The sequence below is a fragment of the Hippocampus zosterae genome, chromosome 1 (genome assembly GCF_025434085.1).
Source record: "Hippocampus zosterae strain Florida chromosome 1, ASM2543408v3, whole genome shotgun sequence".
Lineage (NCBI taxonomy): Eukaryota > Metazoa > Chordata > Actinopteri > Syngnathiformes > Syngnathidae > Hippocampus > Hippocampus zosterae.
Genome location: NC_067451.1, coordinates 4,676,364 through 4,693,763, shown reverse-complemented (window position 1 = coordinate 4,693,763; position 17,400 = coordinate 4,676,364). Strand labels below are relative to the sequence as shown.

General features: G+C 47.1%; 3 protein-coding genes across 3 annotated transcripts in view; 2 read left to right on the top strand and 1 right to left on the bottom strand.

The window, feature by feature from the left end:
- npy2rl (neuropeptide Y receptor Y2, like) overlaps positions 1–17,400 on the bottom strand; it is a 94,683-nt gene that overhangs the window by 38,404 nt on the left and 38,879 nt on the right. The gene's annotated exons all lie outside the window — the stretch shown is intronic.
- Positions 4,039–13,000, top strand: LOC127600215 (atrial natriuretic peptide receptor 1-like). The gene is made up of 23 exons (XM_052064534.1): positions 4,039–4,178; positions 4,661–4,772; positions 4,838–4,970; positions 5,691–5,823; positions 6,618–6,722; positions 6,793–6,895; positions 6,955–7,100; positions 7,160–7,232; positions 7,309–7,453; positions 7,523–7,609; positions 8,390–8,533; positions 8,592–8,713; positions 8,788–8,926; positions 9,046–9,094; positions 10,104–10,205; positions 10,269–10,388; positions 10,463–10,556; positions 10,645–10,732; positions 10,813–10,952; positions 12,166–12,318; positions 12,504–12,602; positions 12,694–12,785; positions 12,848–13,000. The coding sequence occupies exons 1-23, from the start codon at positions 4,149–4,151 to the stop codon at positions 12,986–12,988; spliced, it is 2,550 nt and encodes an 849-aa protein (XP_051920494.1). The 5' UTR covers positions 4,039–4,148; the 3' UTR covers positions 12,989–13,000.
- On the top strand, positions 14,625–16,829 carry LOC127600169 (ceramide-1-phosphate transfer protein-like). The gene is made up of 6 exons (XM_052064466.1): positions 14,625–15,178; positions 15,282–15,343; positions 15,408–15,574; positions 15,637–15,742; positions 16,099–16,295; positions 16,447–16,829. Exons 1-6 carry the CDS (start codon positions 15,088–15,090, stop codon positions 16,673–16,675), a joined length of 852 nt encoding a protein of 283 aa, XP_051920426.1. The 5' UTR covers positions 14,625–15,087; the 3' UTR covers positions 16,676–16,829.

Genomic DNA, 17,400 nt, shown 5'->3' with positions numbered 1-17,400 from the left:
TCTGAATAATAAACCTGTAATAACACTGGTCAACAGCATATTTTAATGAGATGGCGTTACATCTTTACTTTTTTCGAGCATTAACTTTTTTGTTTGTTTGTCTTTTACTTTTTTGTTTGTTTTGAAGTCTGACTTATAAAAGCTTGCATAAGACAAATGTTGACGATGCACTGCAAATCACAGCTATGATGTTTCTGGAAAGGAAAAAAAAAACAACAAAAATCCTGAATCCTGAATTCATACATTTCCCTAAATATATTACATATATTTGCGTTATTATATTCTTATTATTAGGAAAACCTAATGTGCTAGAGGAAAAAAAAAAACGAGGGCAGATTTGGAATCAGCCCCCAAAAATAATAAGACAGAAAAGTTTACTCACCTCTCTGAATAACAAAAAAATGCCAAAAACTGTTGAACGATGTAATTTTAAATAATTCTTTAAAGACACATGCCTCCACAGCACAAATTGCAGCATAACAGAGAAGAAATCAGAAAAATTTCATCACTGTGGTGATGTTTTCCAAATCACACACACACGCTCGTGCGTGCGCGCGCACACACACACACACACACACACACACACACACACAAACACACACACACAGCAGGAAAACATAGTGATCACCTTATGGCCCCCTCCACCCCACACATTCCCAATCTGGCTATGTCAATGGAAAAGTGGAATTTGTGACATCATCATCATCCAAACCCCCCAATTACACACACACACACACACACATATGCGCGCACGCACACACACAATTATTGTGGTGACAGTTAGTTGCACAGATGGAACACAAGTGAATGGCCTCCTCAGATTAGACGTGGGGGACCTATCCCCCCCCCCCCCCCCCGACCCCCAACATAGGGACACCCAAGTTCATACGGATACGCGCAAACACTTTGGTGTGACTCAGCAAGGCTGACTGATGTTTGTATTAATTCATAGCACCCTTGTTGCCGTGGTAACCATGGCGTCTCCTGTCATTACGGTTACTTCCAGGCGCGCGTGCGCGAGTGTTACATTGTACGAATTGTATTCGAGTGTTTTGGATGTGTTATTCTGGGCTGTGCGATAATGTGAGGGGTGGATGAGGCAAAGTTTCCTTTCGCTGCCCCCCGAACACATTGACCCATTTACCCCCCCACCCCACCCCATATATACGTACATACATATACATATATACACTCACATGCACCACCGCTAAAACCATCCATGACACAATCGTGTTATTTTGCTGTGTCTGCCGCCATTGTGCATGCGCGCGTGCCAACAATCGTGACAAAGCCTCGGAGTGACATGCACACCCTTGGAGGTGGAACACGTCACTAATTTAGATTGACGGAAGGAAAGTGGAGTTTTCCATATGGCGACACTCGCTGAAGATTAGGCACACACACACACACACACACACACACCATCAAGTGGAAACATGAAGCGAGTGGCCATGATGTCCATCAATTAGCAGAATAAAGCCTTAAACTCAAATTGAACGTTGGAAGTGTCATTATCGCCACACGTTTCAGTCCTTTTCATTTTGTTGTGCGCGACAGCGCTGGAGATGAGGTCACTCTCCAGATCAAAATTAATACTTTTGAAAGCCTCGCAAGCTTTGTGTAGGCGCCTCCTTCTCATTTTAAGAAAACAAATAACTCAATAGGCCGCTACAATGAGTGTAAATCATTTTTTCCATTCGAAAATTAAATGCGCACTGGGCGGGGTGGAGGTGGAAGTGGAGGGAAGTCGGAGTGGACAAGTGTTAAAGAAAGAGGATAATTTTGGCGACTTGGTTGCCATCACCAAGAACACACAATTACACGTGCGCTCTCCCTCTCGCTCTCCGAGTGCCGCAATGCTATCATTAACCCTAATCACAGCCGTTATCCGACCTGCCTGCACTCATGCTTGCCTGAGGCTGCCTTTTACAAGCGACAGTATAGCCACTGTTTGTATGCACGTTTGGTGTTGGGGAGCGACCGGTATTGAGCAACGGCGGGCTAATTAGGGGCTAAAGTGATGGGTGGGGGGTGGCGTGTGGTGGAGTGACTATTGTACGTGTTGGAAAATGTTGAGAAATTGCCATGCGGGGGCATTTCTTTTTCTCTGACGAACGTCAATTGAGATTTCATTGAAAGGCGTGAGCAACCGCAAATTGGGATTTTCCTCGAATCAAGTGGGCCAAAACGAAAGATCGGGGAACTGCAGTGAATTTGGCGCCCTCTGGTGGCAAATGTCAGACTAAAAATACATTCTGTCGAACCACGTGACAACGTACCTCGACGGACATAGCGCATCTCTACGTTCGAACAGTAGTTACCGGTAGTTGTAACCGTTTTTAATAAAATGGCCGCCAACGACAACGTATACTACGGTTTGAACAGTAGATGGAACAACATGAACGTGTGATACTGGAAAAACGTGTCGCTTACAAATGCGTGTATATGAAGATTTTTTTTTTTTAAATAAGACACGAAACAAACAAGGGCGGCCCGGTAGTCCAGTGGTTAGCACGTCGGCTTCACAGTGCGGAGGTACCGGGTTCGATTCCAGCTCCGGCCTCCCTGTGTGGAGTTTGCATGTTCTCCCCGGGCCTGTGTGGGTTTTCTCCGGGTGCTCCGGTTTCCTCCCACATTCCAAAAATATGCATGGCAGGCTGATTGAACACTCTAAATTGTCCCTAGGTGTGAGTGCGAATGGTTGTTCGTTTCTGTGTGCCCTGCGATTGGCTGCCAACCGATTCAGGGTGTCCCCCGCCTACTGCCCGGAGACAGCTGGGATAGGCTCCAGCACCCCCCGCGACCCTAGTGAGGATCAAGCGGCCGGAAGATGAATGAATGAACGAAACAAACACGTGTAGCTCTCCCATACTTGATCTCGCGGCGACAGTTAGCTTGCGCGGTCCATCGTAATGAAGACCTTTCCACTATTTTGTGGGGAAAATCTGGTCGTTATAATGACGTTTATGTGAGAAGAAAGGTGTTCGTTGTAAATCAAACCGACAAACGGAAAATGAATGACGTGAAACTGTGACTTTTGAAATGTGAACATTATAAGTGGTGAAACTGGGTACGTTGAAACGACTGAATGTGTGTACAGTATGCTGTATATATACACACACACACTCTGATCGATCAGCAAGTCGATCAATGCCTTTCAATGCCAATGACAAAAAAAAACGATCACACGCTCATACTTGCAGGCGACAGCCAACAAGAGAGAGCCTGTGTGCAGTGAAGCATGCCGCCCCCCAACCCTCCAATAATATGTTACAGACCAAAACCAGTAGGTGAATTTGAATATGTTTGTGCATTTTCTGCACTTTCACTTTGAAATAATGACTTTTTTTTGTGTGATAAAGACTTAAAAATCTGATTCATCATCTGATTGAAATGTAATCAATTATTAAAATAATCGTTAGCGAGCAGCTCTAAAATTGAAAAATGTTAAGACAATCCATGATCGTTCAGTCATAGATAATTGGTATCGGAACCGGCAGCCTAAGGCCCTGATCAGAACACCGACTAAATGCCGCAAGTCAACGTTGATACTACTTCTATGAATGATGATGGTAGTATCATTTTTTTTTTGTACAGCCATGACGCATTTTGAAAAGAATGAGTACGTCAGGCACACAGGGAAAAACAACATGTATAGTCTAACTAAAAATGACATGTTCTCTTTCTCTCTCTCTGTATGTGTGTGTGTGTGTATATATACATATATGGATATATTCTTTTTTTTAATGCCATGTGTACTAAGACATGTCTGAAAACACAGATTGTTGTGTCAGACTAAAAATGACATGATGTATATACTGTACAGAAAGGCAAACAAGACCAGCTTAAAATATAGACGTTGAGGGGCAGAGAGAGAGAGAGAGAGAGAGAGACAAAGACATAGGGAGACTCAAGATGTTATTCCACTGGCCTGCAGCAGAGGGCGACCTTTCCCCAACTGCTTAATGTTCAAAAGGTCCAAAAAGTGAGCACCTGCTGCACAACATTCAGTCTGGACTCAGTCCTCCAACCGCTGCGCACATCCTACTGCATTTTGGTGCGGTCTGCTACGCCTTCCTTGAATTGCTCCATCCTGGCTCCGTTGACGACAGTGTGTCCTCCTCCGTCCTGGTCTAGTCCGGTTCGTCATGAAGGGCGACCTCTGCTATATGATCTGGGTGAGACATCGCACCGCCCGCCTCCATCTCGTCCTGTTCCGAGGGGCAAGCGCAACATGTAATAATCATCATTGGTGGGGAGTAAAGAAGTACAAATACGTCATTACTGCGCTCAAGTGAATTTTGCAGGTAACTTGTACTGGACTGGATTGATTGAGATCTTGGGTGTCTTACAAGGTGGGGGAAAAAAATAATGCGAGGATAATTATGTAATATGTTAAATACTTTTTTGTGACATCATCATCGATTTTTAGGATTCCACTCTACACGCAAGCCACTGCTGCACTTAGCCTGCGTCTTTCATTTCCTAAAACGCGTGAGGGTAAAACAAAAAGATGGAAGGCTACGAAAATTAAAGCTCTCAAAAACATACGTGACCAATACATGTCGGTAAATTCCAGTTGACGAAATGTGGACATCCTTGGCAGCGGCTGGGTTAAAAGCAACTTATTTGCGGTGTGTGCACGCGTACGTGTGTGTAGGTGTGTGTGTGCTGCATCACACCTGCGTCCTCCTGGCACGATCTTGACAACAGCGAGTTCGACTGCTGGCCTCTGGAGCGCCCCAACGACTCCAACATGATCAGTTGCGGAGGTGAGAGTCTCGATCGCGTCCAGGGCCGGCGGTGGTAACGCTGCCGCCGGCGTGTCGGCGTGCAGGTCTGGAGATGGCGTGGGTCCTGCGGCCTCCCGAGACGGTGAAGAGCGGCGAAGTATTCAGCGTCGTCTACTCGGTCTCCGTCCAGGACTCATTTTACAGCTGGGCCGTGGACAACCGCATCTTCCCTCACAGGTAATCCTGCACATGCAGTCACTGGGTGCGGGTATGTCCACATCAGAGGCGATTGCTCTAAGACTGCAAGGGAAGCTCAGCTACTCCTAAAATGTCAAAAAAATAAGTGATCAAATAAATGTGTGTACATACAAATGTGTGTACATGCCATTGACACAATCTGCACGACGAGGCGCTCAACTTTTGTTCCGAATCAGCTTCTCAAGACTGGTTACGACGCGACTCTCTTCTCATTCATTCCCGCAGCTTCACTGTGCTTTAAACTGTGTTGACGCTAAGCGCCTACAGCGCGGACGCTGGGCGTCTAGAGAGTTCAGAGTTGGTTGTCTCAATACAGTGAAACGAGGCGAGTCATTGGATAAAAGCTGTTTTAGTCCCGCCCATCGGACGCTCAGCGTCTCTGGGAGTCTATGGACAGTGGGCGTGTATCGGCTGGCTGAGCTTTTCTGCATGATGATTGGATGATCTGTCTGAGCCTGAATCTCTTTTAGATTGACAGCAAAATGAGCCAATCACCGATCTTTTAGTGTAGGCGTTCGTGGGAGCGTCTTTCAATTCTCATTCGGTTCCGAGTTGAACTGGAGACTACTTCTAATCATCTTAGCGACTCTCTTTGTTGAAAACGACTAGCGACGAATTAACCCCTCCGATATGGTCCGAGCACTGACGGGAATAATTTTGAAATCATTGGGGGTTGACTAAACATGGATACCTGCGAAGTTCTATAGTGGACGTGCAAGACGCTCGGAGGTTCTGTGAGCATCACGAGTGTCCCGCCAACTGGAAAGACGCTGACGGCGAAAACTGCTGCATTCATCACGCCAACATCCACTCCTGTCCGCTGGCATACATGGTATACACACACACACACACACACACATGCAGGTGGGCCAAGTGCACCGCTGGCTCATACACACACACACACGCAGGTGGGCCAAGTGCACCGCTGGCTCATACACACACACACGCAGGTGGGCCAAGTGCACCGCTGGCTCATACACACACACACGCAGGTGGGCCAAGTGCACCGCTGGCTCATACACACACACACGCAGGTGGGCCAAGTGCACCGCTGGCTCATACACACACACACACACGCAGGTGGGCCAAGTGCACCGCTGGCTCATACACACACACACGCAGGTGGGCCAAGTGCACCGCTGGCTCATACACATACACACGCAGGTGGGCCAAGTGCACCGCTGTCTTATACACACACACACGCAGGTGGGCCAAGTGCACCGCTGGCTCATACACACACACACGCAGGTGGGCCAAGTGCACCGCTGGCTCATATACACACACACGCAGGTGGGCCAAGTGCACCGCTGGCTCATACACACACACACGCAGGTGGGCCAAGTGCACCGCTGGCTCATACACATACACACACAGGTGGGCCAAGTGCACCGCTGTCTTATACACACACACACGCAGGTGGGCCAAGTGCACCGCTGGCTCATACACACACACACGCAGGTGGGCCAAGTGCACCGCTGGCTCATACACACACACACGCAGGTGGGCCAAGTGCACCGCTGTCTTATACACACACACACACACGCAGGTGGGCCAAGTGCACCGCTGGCTCATACACACACACACGCAGGTGGGCCAAGTGCACCGCTGGCTCATACTTTTGTGCAGAATTCAGAGAGCATTTGCGGTCCGTGGATTCCTGACGACGGAAAGATCTTCACACACACCATCTCCACTTCGGGCAAGATGACGCAGACCAACTGGAGTGCCAAGGTAAGGCTGAGCCACGGTGGGGTGGGGGGGTTGGGGTGCTGCCTAGTGAAGGCGTGTCCCCGTCTCTCAGGTGGTTCTCCTCCACGTGGGCTTGACGTCCCTCATCGCTCACATCAGAGTGGGCCGCATGCAGGTGGCGCTGGAGGCCAAGAGTACCGTGCTACCCTCCGCAGGTACGACACGCACGCCGCCACAGTCACGTCAAGGCGTAACCACCTTGGTCACGTTTCAGTCTGCGGCGACGGAGAGTGCCAGGAGGCAGAGATTTGCTCCACCTGTCCGGCCGATTGCGGCGAATGCCCCATGACCCCGTCCACCAAACTGGCCATCGGGCTGCCGCTGAGCCTGCTGTGCCTCTGCTTTGTCCTGACCGCCATGGTGAGGAGTCGCCGCCGCGCGCCGCTGCCCGCTTCTGAGCATGTCTCCTGTGTGTTCAGTGGCTGAGGTACCAGAAGCAGAAGCTGCTGTGGGATGAGAGCTGGATCATCGATTTTGACCTCATCAAGCAAGGTCCAGTGACCCACCGCATATATTTGCCATTTCCTTTGAAGCAGGAAGTAGACATCACGTGTCTTTGGCACCACAGATCAGCATGCGCGTGTGACCATGGGCAGTTTGATGAGTGTGGCCGTGGCCCAGAGCGACAGCAACACCAGCTGCATGACGGCGTTTACTTCCTGCGGCGGACAAGCAGGAAGCAAGAAGACAACCTTCACCTGCACGGGGATCTAGTAGGCTCAGCCATTTGACCTTTCACCCCTCCACGGGCACAGAAGCGAGCTGACGCTGGTGTCTTACAGTGATGGCAGGACGGTGGCCATCAAGAAAATTCCCTGCAAGTCCTTTTCTCTGTCCAAGAGCATCAGACAGGAAGTCAAGCAAGTTAGGTAAGACGTCACAAGATGGAGACGCTTACTATGTCATCGCAAGATTTTTAGATACGTAAATAGAGTAGGTGAAATGAAAAATACTTTTGGAACACGACTCGGGCGCTGTTGCCTGATTATAATGTCCTGGATCGTCCATCATAAATATTGAGGAAACAATACATATACCAACATTTGAATGTTTCAAGCTGGGTGTAGCGGAAACTGCAAAGAAGTTCATCTCCTACATTTATTCTCTGTTAAGGGTTTTGTCACGATGCGAAGTGGTGGTGGACCCCAAAAAAAGCAGGGAGGAGGGAGGAGCAGGGTGAACTTGAAGAAGTATATTGATAAAACACAGAAAACTAAATCCATAACATAGTCCTAATAACAAAACAAATCCAAAGTAGCAAACAAAACCCATGACTTAAGCAAAACATAGCAGAAACATGACCAAAAACATGACAAACATACATGACGGCAAAAAAGAAGCAAACAATGACCCGACAATGAGTGGCCGGGCGGGAGTCCTTTTATAGAGCTAATGACATAATGACCAAGAGGTGTGCAGCTGCAGGGAGAGCCCTGCAGTGCCACCTGTTGGTCACAAACCAAAACCGAAACACGTTTTGAGTGATGCCGTGAAACATTGATTGGCCACTCATGGAAACGAGCCGCCGATCCCCACACATGAACAGCGTGGCAGTCATCGTGTTGGGGTCACGTGGAGAGCTCAGCTTGAGTCCCACTAACGTTGTCAAGATGGAGCGATCCCAAACAGAGCCTCCGCCGTGTGTCCAGGGAGTTGGACCACCCCAATCTGTGCAAGTTCGTCGGCGGCTGCGTCCAAGTGCCGGGTGTCGCTATAGTGACCGAGTACTGCCCCAAGGGGAGCCTCAACGACGTCCTTCTCAACGAAGAGATCCCACTTAACTGGGGCTTCAGGTAAGCTTGCCGGGGCGTGCTTTGGCCATGAGGCGGCCATGACATCGGCACTTCCTAGGTTTTCCTTCGCCACGGACATCGCCAGAGGCATGGCGTACCTACACCAGCATCGCATCTGTCATGGCCGCCTCAAGTCTCTCAACTGTGTGCTGGATGACCGCTGGGTGTGCAAGATCACTGGTGAGCCCCGCCCGACACGCAGAATGGAACTCCACCCACCTTTGACCGGCGGGCTGCCCCCGTTATTCCGTCAGATTATGGGCTCAGGGTGTATCGCCGTGGGGAAGGGGCGGAGCCTCTCTCCACCTATCAGCAGAGAGTCCAGGAAGTGTACATGGCTCCCGAGTTTCAAAACGCCGACGTGGAGCCGACGCTGGCTGGAGACGTCTTCAGGTGACCGCATACACATGAGCACAACACAAAAGGACAGTTTTTGTCAATTTCTTTTTTTGAAGACACACTGCATAGTAACAATAGAGTGTGTGAGCGTGTGTGTCTGTGTATGATTGTAGTTTTTCTATAATCCTGTTGGAGATCGCCACACGCAGTGACCCCGTACCCGTAAGTGTGCAAACTATATATCGTGTGTATGTGTGTATATGTATATGCATAGAGAGCTAAACAAAGTAACATTGTATAGAAGTGATTTTAAAGATTCTGATATGAGTCTATAAATTACTGAATGGTTTGGGTCCTGCATACAGTACATGAAGAAAATGCTAATTGAATCTAAACCCAGTAGAGCTCTAAGATCTCCGGACTCGGGTCAATTAGTGGAGCCCGGGTTTTGAAGCAAACATGGTGAAGGGGCATTTAGCTGTTATGCTGCAACAAAATGGAAGTGATGTCAGCCTTAAGTATAAATGCTTTTAAATCCAAGTTAAAATCTACATTCCCCCTCCCCCTCCCCGTTCCTTTGATTACATTCTTTTAAGCCTTTTTAAAATCAATTTCACAATTTTACCAATTTCAGAAAGGTACGGTACTCGTTTTGGTCTTGAAATCATTTGGTCATAAATGATAAGATATCCTTTATTCGTCCCACACTGGGGAAATTTACAGCCTCCAGCAGCAAGAATGTATGTAGAAAGAAGAAAGAGAAAAAAAACAACAAACATCTTTCAATTAAATGCAATATGAACACAAAATTGATAAATCGCAGTACTATTTACGATTTTCCTTCACATCATTTAATTATTATTATTATTATGATTGTTATTTTTTATTCATCAGCCTGCAAATGTGCTTAAATGCCGTCAATGTACGTTCTTTTGGTTCTTTTAATAGGCTACTTTTGTTGTCTTTGCTTTGCAAATGTCTTCAGTTGCTCTGTTTTTTATGCTTTTCTATATGCTTTTGGTTGTGTGAAGCACATCGACTTGCCTTGTGTAATTCACTTAATAAAGATGCTTTGCCTTGACATTTAGAGCAGACCCCCCCCCCCCCCCAAAAAAAACGGGGGACCAATAAGGTGAAATTGGATGATTCCCCTCAACATAGTTGATTATCTCTCTCAACATAGTGGGTGGGAATCCCTTCAGTAAAAAGTGCCCCGCCCACTTCTGCGCAGGTGGACGAGTCCAGTCTGGAATGTTCTTGCTGTCCGCCTCTGCCCGAGCTCATCTCCAGCAAAGCCGACAACACCTGCCCGTGCCCTGCCGACTACGTGGAGGTGAGTCGCCTAAGTGACGTGACACTCGCGTTGGGGACGCTAACCGAGTCTTTGATGACGCAGCTCATCCGCCGATGCGGCGCTCACAATCCCGCCCAGCGACCCACTTTTGAACAAATCCGGAAGTTTGTCTACCGCATCAACCCCGTCAAAGTCAGCCCGGTGGACATGATGATGAACCTGGTAAGACACCATTCATCCTAAAGCGTGCGCGCGGATGCGCTAGCACTCGCGCGAAGACCCGCACTGTGTTTCAGATGGAGAAGTACAGCAAACATCTGGAAGTCCTGGTGGCCGAACGAACTCAAGATCTGATGCATGAGAAGCAGAAGACTGACAGGCTACTCTACAGTATGAAGAAAACACATACAGGCAACAAAACACACATACACACACACACACAGGTTTATCTGCTGTGTGTGCGCACGCGTGTGTGTAGGCATGCTTCCTCGCCAAGTGGCCGACGACCTTCGCCAAGGGAAGACGTCAGAGGCTCAGAGCTACGTCAGCGCCACCGTCTTCTTCAGGTTGGACGGACACAAAGTAAGCGCGCACGGATGACTGGCAGGTGAGCTGGCTGACTGTGTGTGTGTGCGTGTGTGAGAAGTGACATCGTAGGCTTCACGCAGCTGTCCAGCAGCAGTACTCCATACCAAGTGGTGGACATCCTCAACAAGCTCTACACCACCTTTGATGACATCATTGACAACTACGACGTCTACAAGGTGGAAACCATCGGAGACGCCTGTGAGCCATGCACGCCAACACACACACACGTGAAGTCAGCTAGGGGTGTGCAAACTTTTGGGGCCCAGGGAGCCCTTACAGGGGAATCATGTTCCCGAAAGTGGGGAGGAATAATTGGTCCGTCTTGTAGGTTTATACTGTTAATAAATGATACGACGTAATATATTTGGAATTATTTTGCAGACTCAGAAGTCATTGATCACTCGAGCAAGTTCAGCCATGGACAAAATGAATATTAAACAACTAATAATATAAAAGGAGGCATAACACACGATTTTACCAATCAACAGGCACACAACAAACTTCTGTACGTTACTGAACATAAAAGAAATAAAGGGGAAGGATTTTTATGGAAACGCATGACAATATTCTCCAGATTCCAAAGTCAAAACAGGTTGTGTAAGATAAGATAAGATAAGATATCCTTTATTCGTCCCAGACTGGGGAAATTTACAGCCTCCAGCAGCAAGAATGTATGTAGAAAGAAGAAAGAAGAAAGAGAAAAAAAAACAACAAACATCTTTCAATTAAATGCAATATGAACACAATTTCCTTCACATCATTTAATTATTATTATTATTATGATTGTTATTTTTTATTCATCAGCCTGACAGCAGTCGGTAGGAACGAGCGTCGTGTAAAGCAGAGCTGTGACTATTTCAGGAGGTACCCGATTTTGATTATTATTTTTATATGTAAATATAAACAATCTATATTATAGAAGTTTCACCATTACAGTAAAAACAGTTAAATGTGTCAGGTTGAAAAAAAACAAACTTTATTTTTATATCAAAAACGTTTGTTTTGTGAAGTTGAGAAATATTGTTTTTTTTTAAAAGACCATTTGTTAAGTGAAATCCAGAATCTTATGTTCAAACAATTACTTATGCTGCGTCAAAAAAACAAAAACAACAAAAAAAACTTAACCCTTACTGTTAAAAATGCACTTTCAATAAAGTATTTGCAAGTTGTCCTTTTTAGAAAGTAACGAATAAAGTAACTTGTAATCTAACTGAATGACTTTTAAAATCAACTCACCCGTCTACATCACTAAGTTAATTTTAAAAATCAAGTTATCAGGAAAGTAACTGTTACTTTTTCAAGGCAACTGTGACCACTCTGCTTCCCAAGTAACGGCTGGTGGGCCCCCAGGGTTCCCCGGACCCCGCTGTCGACGAGCCAGCATACGTAAAACACGCCCATGTGTTTTTAGACATGGTGGTGTCGGGTGTCCCCCGAGAGAACGGCATCCTTCACGCCTCCGAGATCGCCAGCATGGCGTTGGACCTGGTGGACGTGTGCCGCACTTTTCGGATCCCCCACAAGCCCAACATGCAGCTACAGATCCGCGCCGGGATCCATTCGGGTACGCTCGCACCGGGAGTACTAATTCCAGCTACTATATCATGTAATTTTGTTTCTGTCTCTCCATGAATTTCAAAACATCACTTTTTTTAATCGGTACCTTGAGAGCCAAATTCAAACAATGAAAATTCCAAAGCTTTTAAATCTTAGCGTCCGCAATAAGTGTTTGTTTATATTTATGGTCAGGTCCAGTAGTGGCAGGCGTGGTCGGGACTAAAATGCCTCGCTACTGTCTGTTTGGCGACACGGTAAACACGGCTTCTCGTATGGAGTCCACCAGCCTGGGTAGCGTATCCGTGCCTACGCCGTGTCTGCCCTGCGTCCTCGCCAAGCGTGACCTTGTGTCATGGTTACCGTTGTGTTGCGTGTCACGCAGCACTGAAGATCCAGTGCAGCGCCAGCGTCTTTTACCTGCTGGAGGAGATCGGCGGCTACGTGATGGTTTGCCGAGGAACGCTGCAGGTCAAGGTCAGTAGCGCCGGCTCCGCTCGGATCCCGATGGCCGCTGATGACGTGTGTCTCCTTGTCAGGGGAAGGGTGACATGGTGACGTACTGGCTGGACGGGAAGACCTCAAAGGAATTGGAGAGCAAGAGCGTCCCTGCAGAGATGGCCAAAGAGCAAGAACTGGGGTCGTCCCTGCCAGGCCAGCTCGATGTGAGGGACCTTTGAACCACCGGCCCCCTGAAGGCAACATTTGGAAAAGTGTTAGCTAAATACAGTACAGTTGTGCCATTGTGATGAATACTCTCAGTTACAGACGCACTTTTAATGATTTATTGAACATGACAAACAGCATCTTTTGTATGCCATGGAAAAAATAATAAATACATCATTCGTGTATCAGGTTTTCATTTCACTGAATTACCAAAGACCATTCACACCACACATGCAAAGCAGCTTTTTAATTATACGTACGTGTGCCTGTGTGTTGAGAACCACTCTTGTCAAGGGGACGTTCTGGCCACTCTGAAGAGCGCTCATTCATTCTATTAAGCATTTACACATCTGAGACGGATGTGCACGTACGCATTTCAAAGGACTCTTAAGCTTGGCAGCGCGCGTGTGTGTGTCTGTTTCGTCTTTTAATTACAGAATACATCAGAGGACACAAACAAATAATGAAGCCACATGCAGCGTTTCCATGGTTGCTTTCTCCACCATGTCATCTGTCTTCCTGTCGACTACAACTTTTTTCCCCCTCCAATATATTTCCATTATATCAAATAGTTTATATTCCTATATTTAACAGCAAGTTTAATGTTCAAACTGCAGATAATGTTAAAGTGACTTGGAGGAAAAAAATACTTTATAGGAATAAACTTTCACTCATTTTTGATGAACATTTGCTACTGCATATGAATGTTGGTCATTATCGTGGTATATAGTGAGCTACATTTCTTTTAAGGTTGTACTTGGTGTTACACGTTTACGAAACATTAGTTTACAGACACAAAATGTGTGACTCTTAAGTTATTTTCATTCTTCTTTGAACCATTCTTTAACGATACAAAAGGAACTGTGTAAATATGTCTGGGTCGACTGGTTATGGAGGCTAACAAATGAACATATATAATAATCGTGAATAAACCTCTGTAGAGTGTAAACATGACAAATTTATCATTAATCGCAATCTCGTGCCTGTGGCCTAGTTTCCAATTGTGTATGTTTTGTCTGAGTCTAGAACTGAATTCAGATTTTTTTAAATTAATTCAATTGAAGATGATTTTTGTTTTGGGGATTTTCAGTTTCCAGTTGAAAAAAAAGGAAATAAAGGTGTTGAGAAGAAACAAGCACCTGTCAATCATGGAGCAAAGTCTTGGTCCTCTTTTCCAGCAGCCATTGAGCTGCAATCCTGCCGGCGTAGATGACGTATGACCATGACAATAGCACAACGGCAAAGAAAACCTGTCAAAAACACACAAAAAGCACACGTTTGAGCAAAAAGAGGATTCTGTTTAGTCCATTATAAGCAAGCGCACGGCTGCAAAAGTGCCGCTTCTAAAAATTTAAAACGACTTATTTGTCTCCTACTTATGGAGAGTCATTGGCGTGTTTGTGTTAACTCAACCATAAATGCGTGCCGAACATAAATATTAATTGATTATATTAAAACCTAACAATACTGCAATTTGTTCAAAATCAACAGGGTGTGTTATGAATACAAAATCAATAGGCTAGCTGCTAGCTCCACAGGAACCGAACCATTTGGCGTCACTTAAATGAGCGTGACGTTTACCGTCGAATAAATTCTGTCCAGAGTTCGTCTGCTGACCACCACCATGTTGTCACTTTTAGACAGTTTATTATTTTCATCTCTTCAAAGGCATTTTCCCCTGTTTTGTTTTCTTTTAGCAAAATCGATGTGGGAATTTTAAATGAGTTGCTATGCAGCAACGTCACGCCATGTTCTTCTTTGCAGTTTTGGTGGGGTGGCGCGCACCCACAGCGCCACTTTGTGTTCAGACCTAAAATTACATTTTGATCCAATAAAAAAGGTAAACAATACTTTTTCAGTACAAATTCTCCGTTACGGCACCGAAATAGAAATTCCAGGAACTTATACTATATTTGAGTATTTATTTTTCTGACAACTTTTTACAACGTATGACACTGTCTGTAGTCTCTGTGTAGCAACGACAAACAGTAGAGCGCAAAGGTCAAGTTTAAAGTTCATCCGGTGATGAGTGTGTGCCTGTCACAGAGTACACAATATGATCAATGTGTGTGTTTGTGTGTGTATTTTGAAGATTTTTGTGTGAGCGGTCGCCATGGCCACGCTCGGATCGACGGCGCTGCTTCGCTGCCTGCTGTTGTCGGCCATCTTGGTGCTGGTTCTCTTCCTCACCTCCGTGTGGCTCCGTAAGTCACTTCACTCGCCAGCTTTTACTATGACTTGTCAACCCACACGCCCTCCCTATTGACCTTTGGTAGGCGCTTTTAATGCTCTCCGCACACTCCGCAGCTCAGGGTGGCATTGGAGACTGTGGCCCTGGACACTTCCCATGCCAGACGCATAGAACAACGGTAAAAATAAATCAAGGGTGTATTTGGATTTTTTTTCCCCTGGTGTAAAGTCCTTTTCTCTCAGCCTCAGCCTCCATTGGTGGAGCCTGACGGAGCACCACCCTTCATTAAGGAGTGCCCCGGCCAGTCTTTTCAAGCGTGGCGTCTGCTGCGCTTTTTGACTTCCAGTGTCTCAGTTGCCGACGATGTCCTCCTGGAACCGTACCTGCAGAGCTGGGATCAACTGATCATGTACGCTTCATTCACGAGGCACGGCGAGATCGCAGTCTGAGCGCGTTCTCTTCTGTCAACAGTTTCATGGAGTCTCTCGGACCCGTGGTCTCGTTCTTCTCTCAGAAGGTCAACGAGAAGATGGATCTGATCCGACAGCTGGCTCGCACACATGGACCGAAGGGAGGGGTGAGAAGGGGGGAGAGGATGTGCGACCCCAAGCGGCTTTGAGACCAAATGTGCAGTGTGTGTGGTTCTGCAACATGTTTTCATTAGTTGCCAACCGTCTGCAATTCATTTGTTTGCTGTAAAATAGGGGCTTGATTCGTTTACTGTCCAAACAAGTACATGGTAGCAGATTCTCGCATTAACCATTTGGCAGCCTAAACAGTTTGCAAAGTGTTATGTAAGGGGTTTCACCCATTTGTATGTATTCTTTATCAAAAACGTCTAACCCCCACAAAAAACAAGAGTAATTTAAATGCGTAACACTGTAGTTCAGGTGTACGACGGACCTAAAAGGGCTGCCTATGCTCTCTCTGCAGGCATACCGCTCAGTGCGCTCCATGGTGGAGGCGGAGCTACAAGCGGGCGTGGTGGACTTTTCCCGCCGCACCGATTCGGGTTGTCGGACGCTGCTGCGTTTGCATCGATCGCTGCTTTGGCTCGCTATGACGCTGGACGGTCTGACGCACGAGCCCGACCAGCAAGGGCGCCTCAAGACGCCCGGTGAGCTCAGCAGGTATGGCCACACCCCTTACTGTACTTGGTTGATGCTGTACTTCATGTATCTGTACTTGAGTCTGTATGTTTTTAGTCAGTCCTACTTACACAAGTCTTTTTTTTCTACCAAAGTACAGAGTGTGAGCATTTTTGCCACGTGTGCTCCACAGGGACGCCTACCAGGTGGCGCTGGCCCCGCACCACTCGTGGGTACTCCGGCAGGCCGCAGAGCTGGTCTTCCTCGCTCTCCCGGACCGGGAGTACTTCCTGCGACTGGTGTGCGCCCAGAGTCAGCACGAGGCGGAACCTGTCCTGCGTATTCTCATCCGCGCTCTAAAGAGGGTCCACGGTGCGACCCAGAGCATCCTGGAGCAGCACGCCATGCTGGACCTGCCCTAAAGGCGCCCCCGGATCTTACAAAGGGACGAAGTGTCGCTCCGGATGGATGAAGAAAGTAATTTATTAATTCTTAAATGGACATGCAGACAGGAAACATTCACATGTACAACTGATTAACAATCAATAGCACATAAACATCCCTCGTTGGTCTTGATTTGACTGTTAGCTTTGATAGCATAACAAGCTGGTTAGTTAACTTTTTCCCCATCAATCTTTGGTCGACAAGCCTGGGTCACTTGTAAAAGTTATTTATGGAAATCCGATGCAACCAATTTACAGTAATCCCCTGCATATTCGCCGCTCCCCATTCAGAAATTCACTTATGACACATTAGGAACGTGTGTCATCATTGTATGTTGGCTGACCTAAATCAACCATAATTATCCATCCATCCATCCATTTTCCGAACCGCTTGATCCTCACTAGGGTCGCGGGGGGTGCTGGAGCCTATCCCAGCCGTCTACGGGCAGTAGGCGGGGGACACCCTGAATCGGTTGCCAGCCAATCGCAGGGCACACAGAGACGAACAACCATCCACGCCCACACCCACACCTAGGGACAATTTAGAGCATCCAATCAGCCTGCCATGCGTGTTTTTGGAATGTGGGAGGAAATCGGAGCACCCGGAGAAAACCCACGCAGGCCCGGGGAGAACATGCAAACTCCACACAGGGAGGCCGGAGCTGGAATCGAACCCGGTACCTCTGCACTGTGAAGCCGACGTG

Coding starts and splice junctions, on each gene's coding strand:
- LOC127600215 (XM_052064534.1), top strand. CDS start 4,149: ATGAAGGGCGACCTCTGCTATATGATCTGG. Junction 6,723..6,792: donor AGACCAACTGGAGTGCCAAG/GTAAGGCTGAGC, acceptor CCCGTCTCTCAG/GTGGTTCTCCTCCACGTGGG. Junction 9,095..10,103: donor CACGCAGTGACCCCGTACCC/GTAAGTGTGCAA, acceptor ACTTCTGCGCAG/GTGGACGAGTCCAGTCTGGA.
- LOC127600169 (XM_052064466.1), top strand. CDS start 15,088: ATGGCCACGCTCGGATCGACGGCGCTGCTTCGCTGCCTGCTGTTGTCG. Junction 15,179..15,281: donor CCTCACCTCCGTGTGGCTCC/GTAAGTCACTTC, acceptor CACACTCCGCAG/CTCAGGGTGGCATTGGAGAC. Junction 15,344..15,407: donor GCCAGACGCATAGAACAACG/GTAAAAATAAAT, acceptor CTTTTCTCTCAG/CCTCAGCCTCCATTGGTGGA.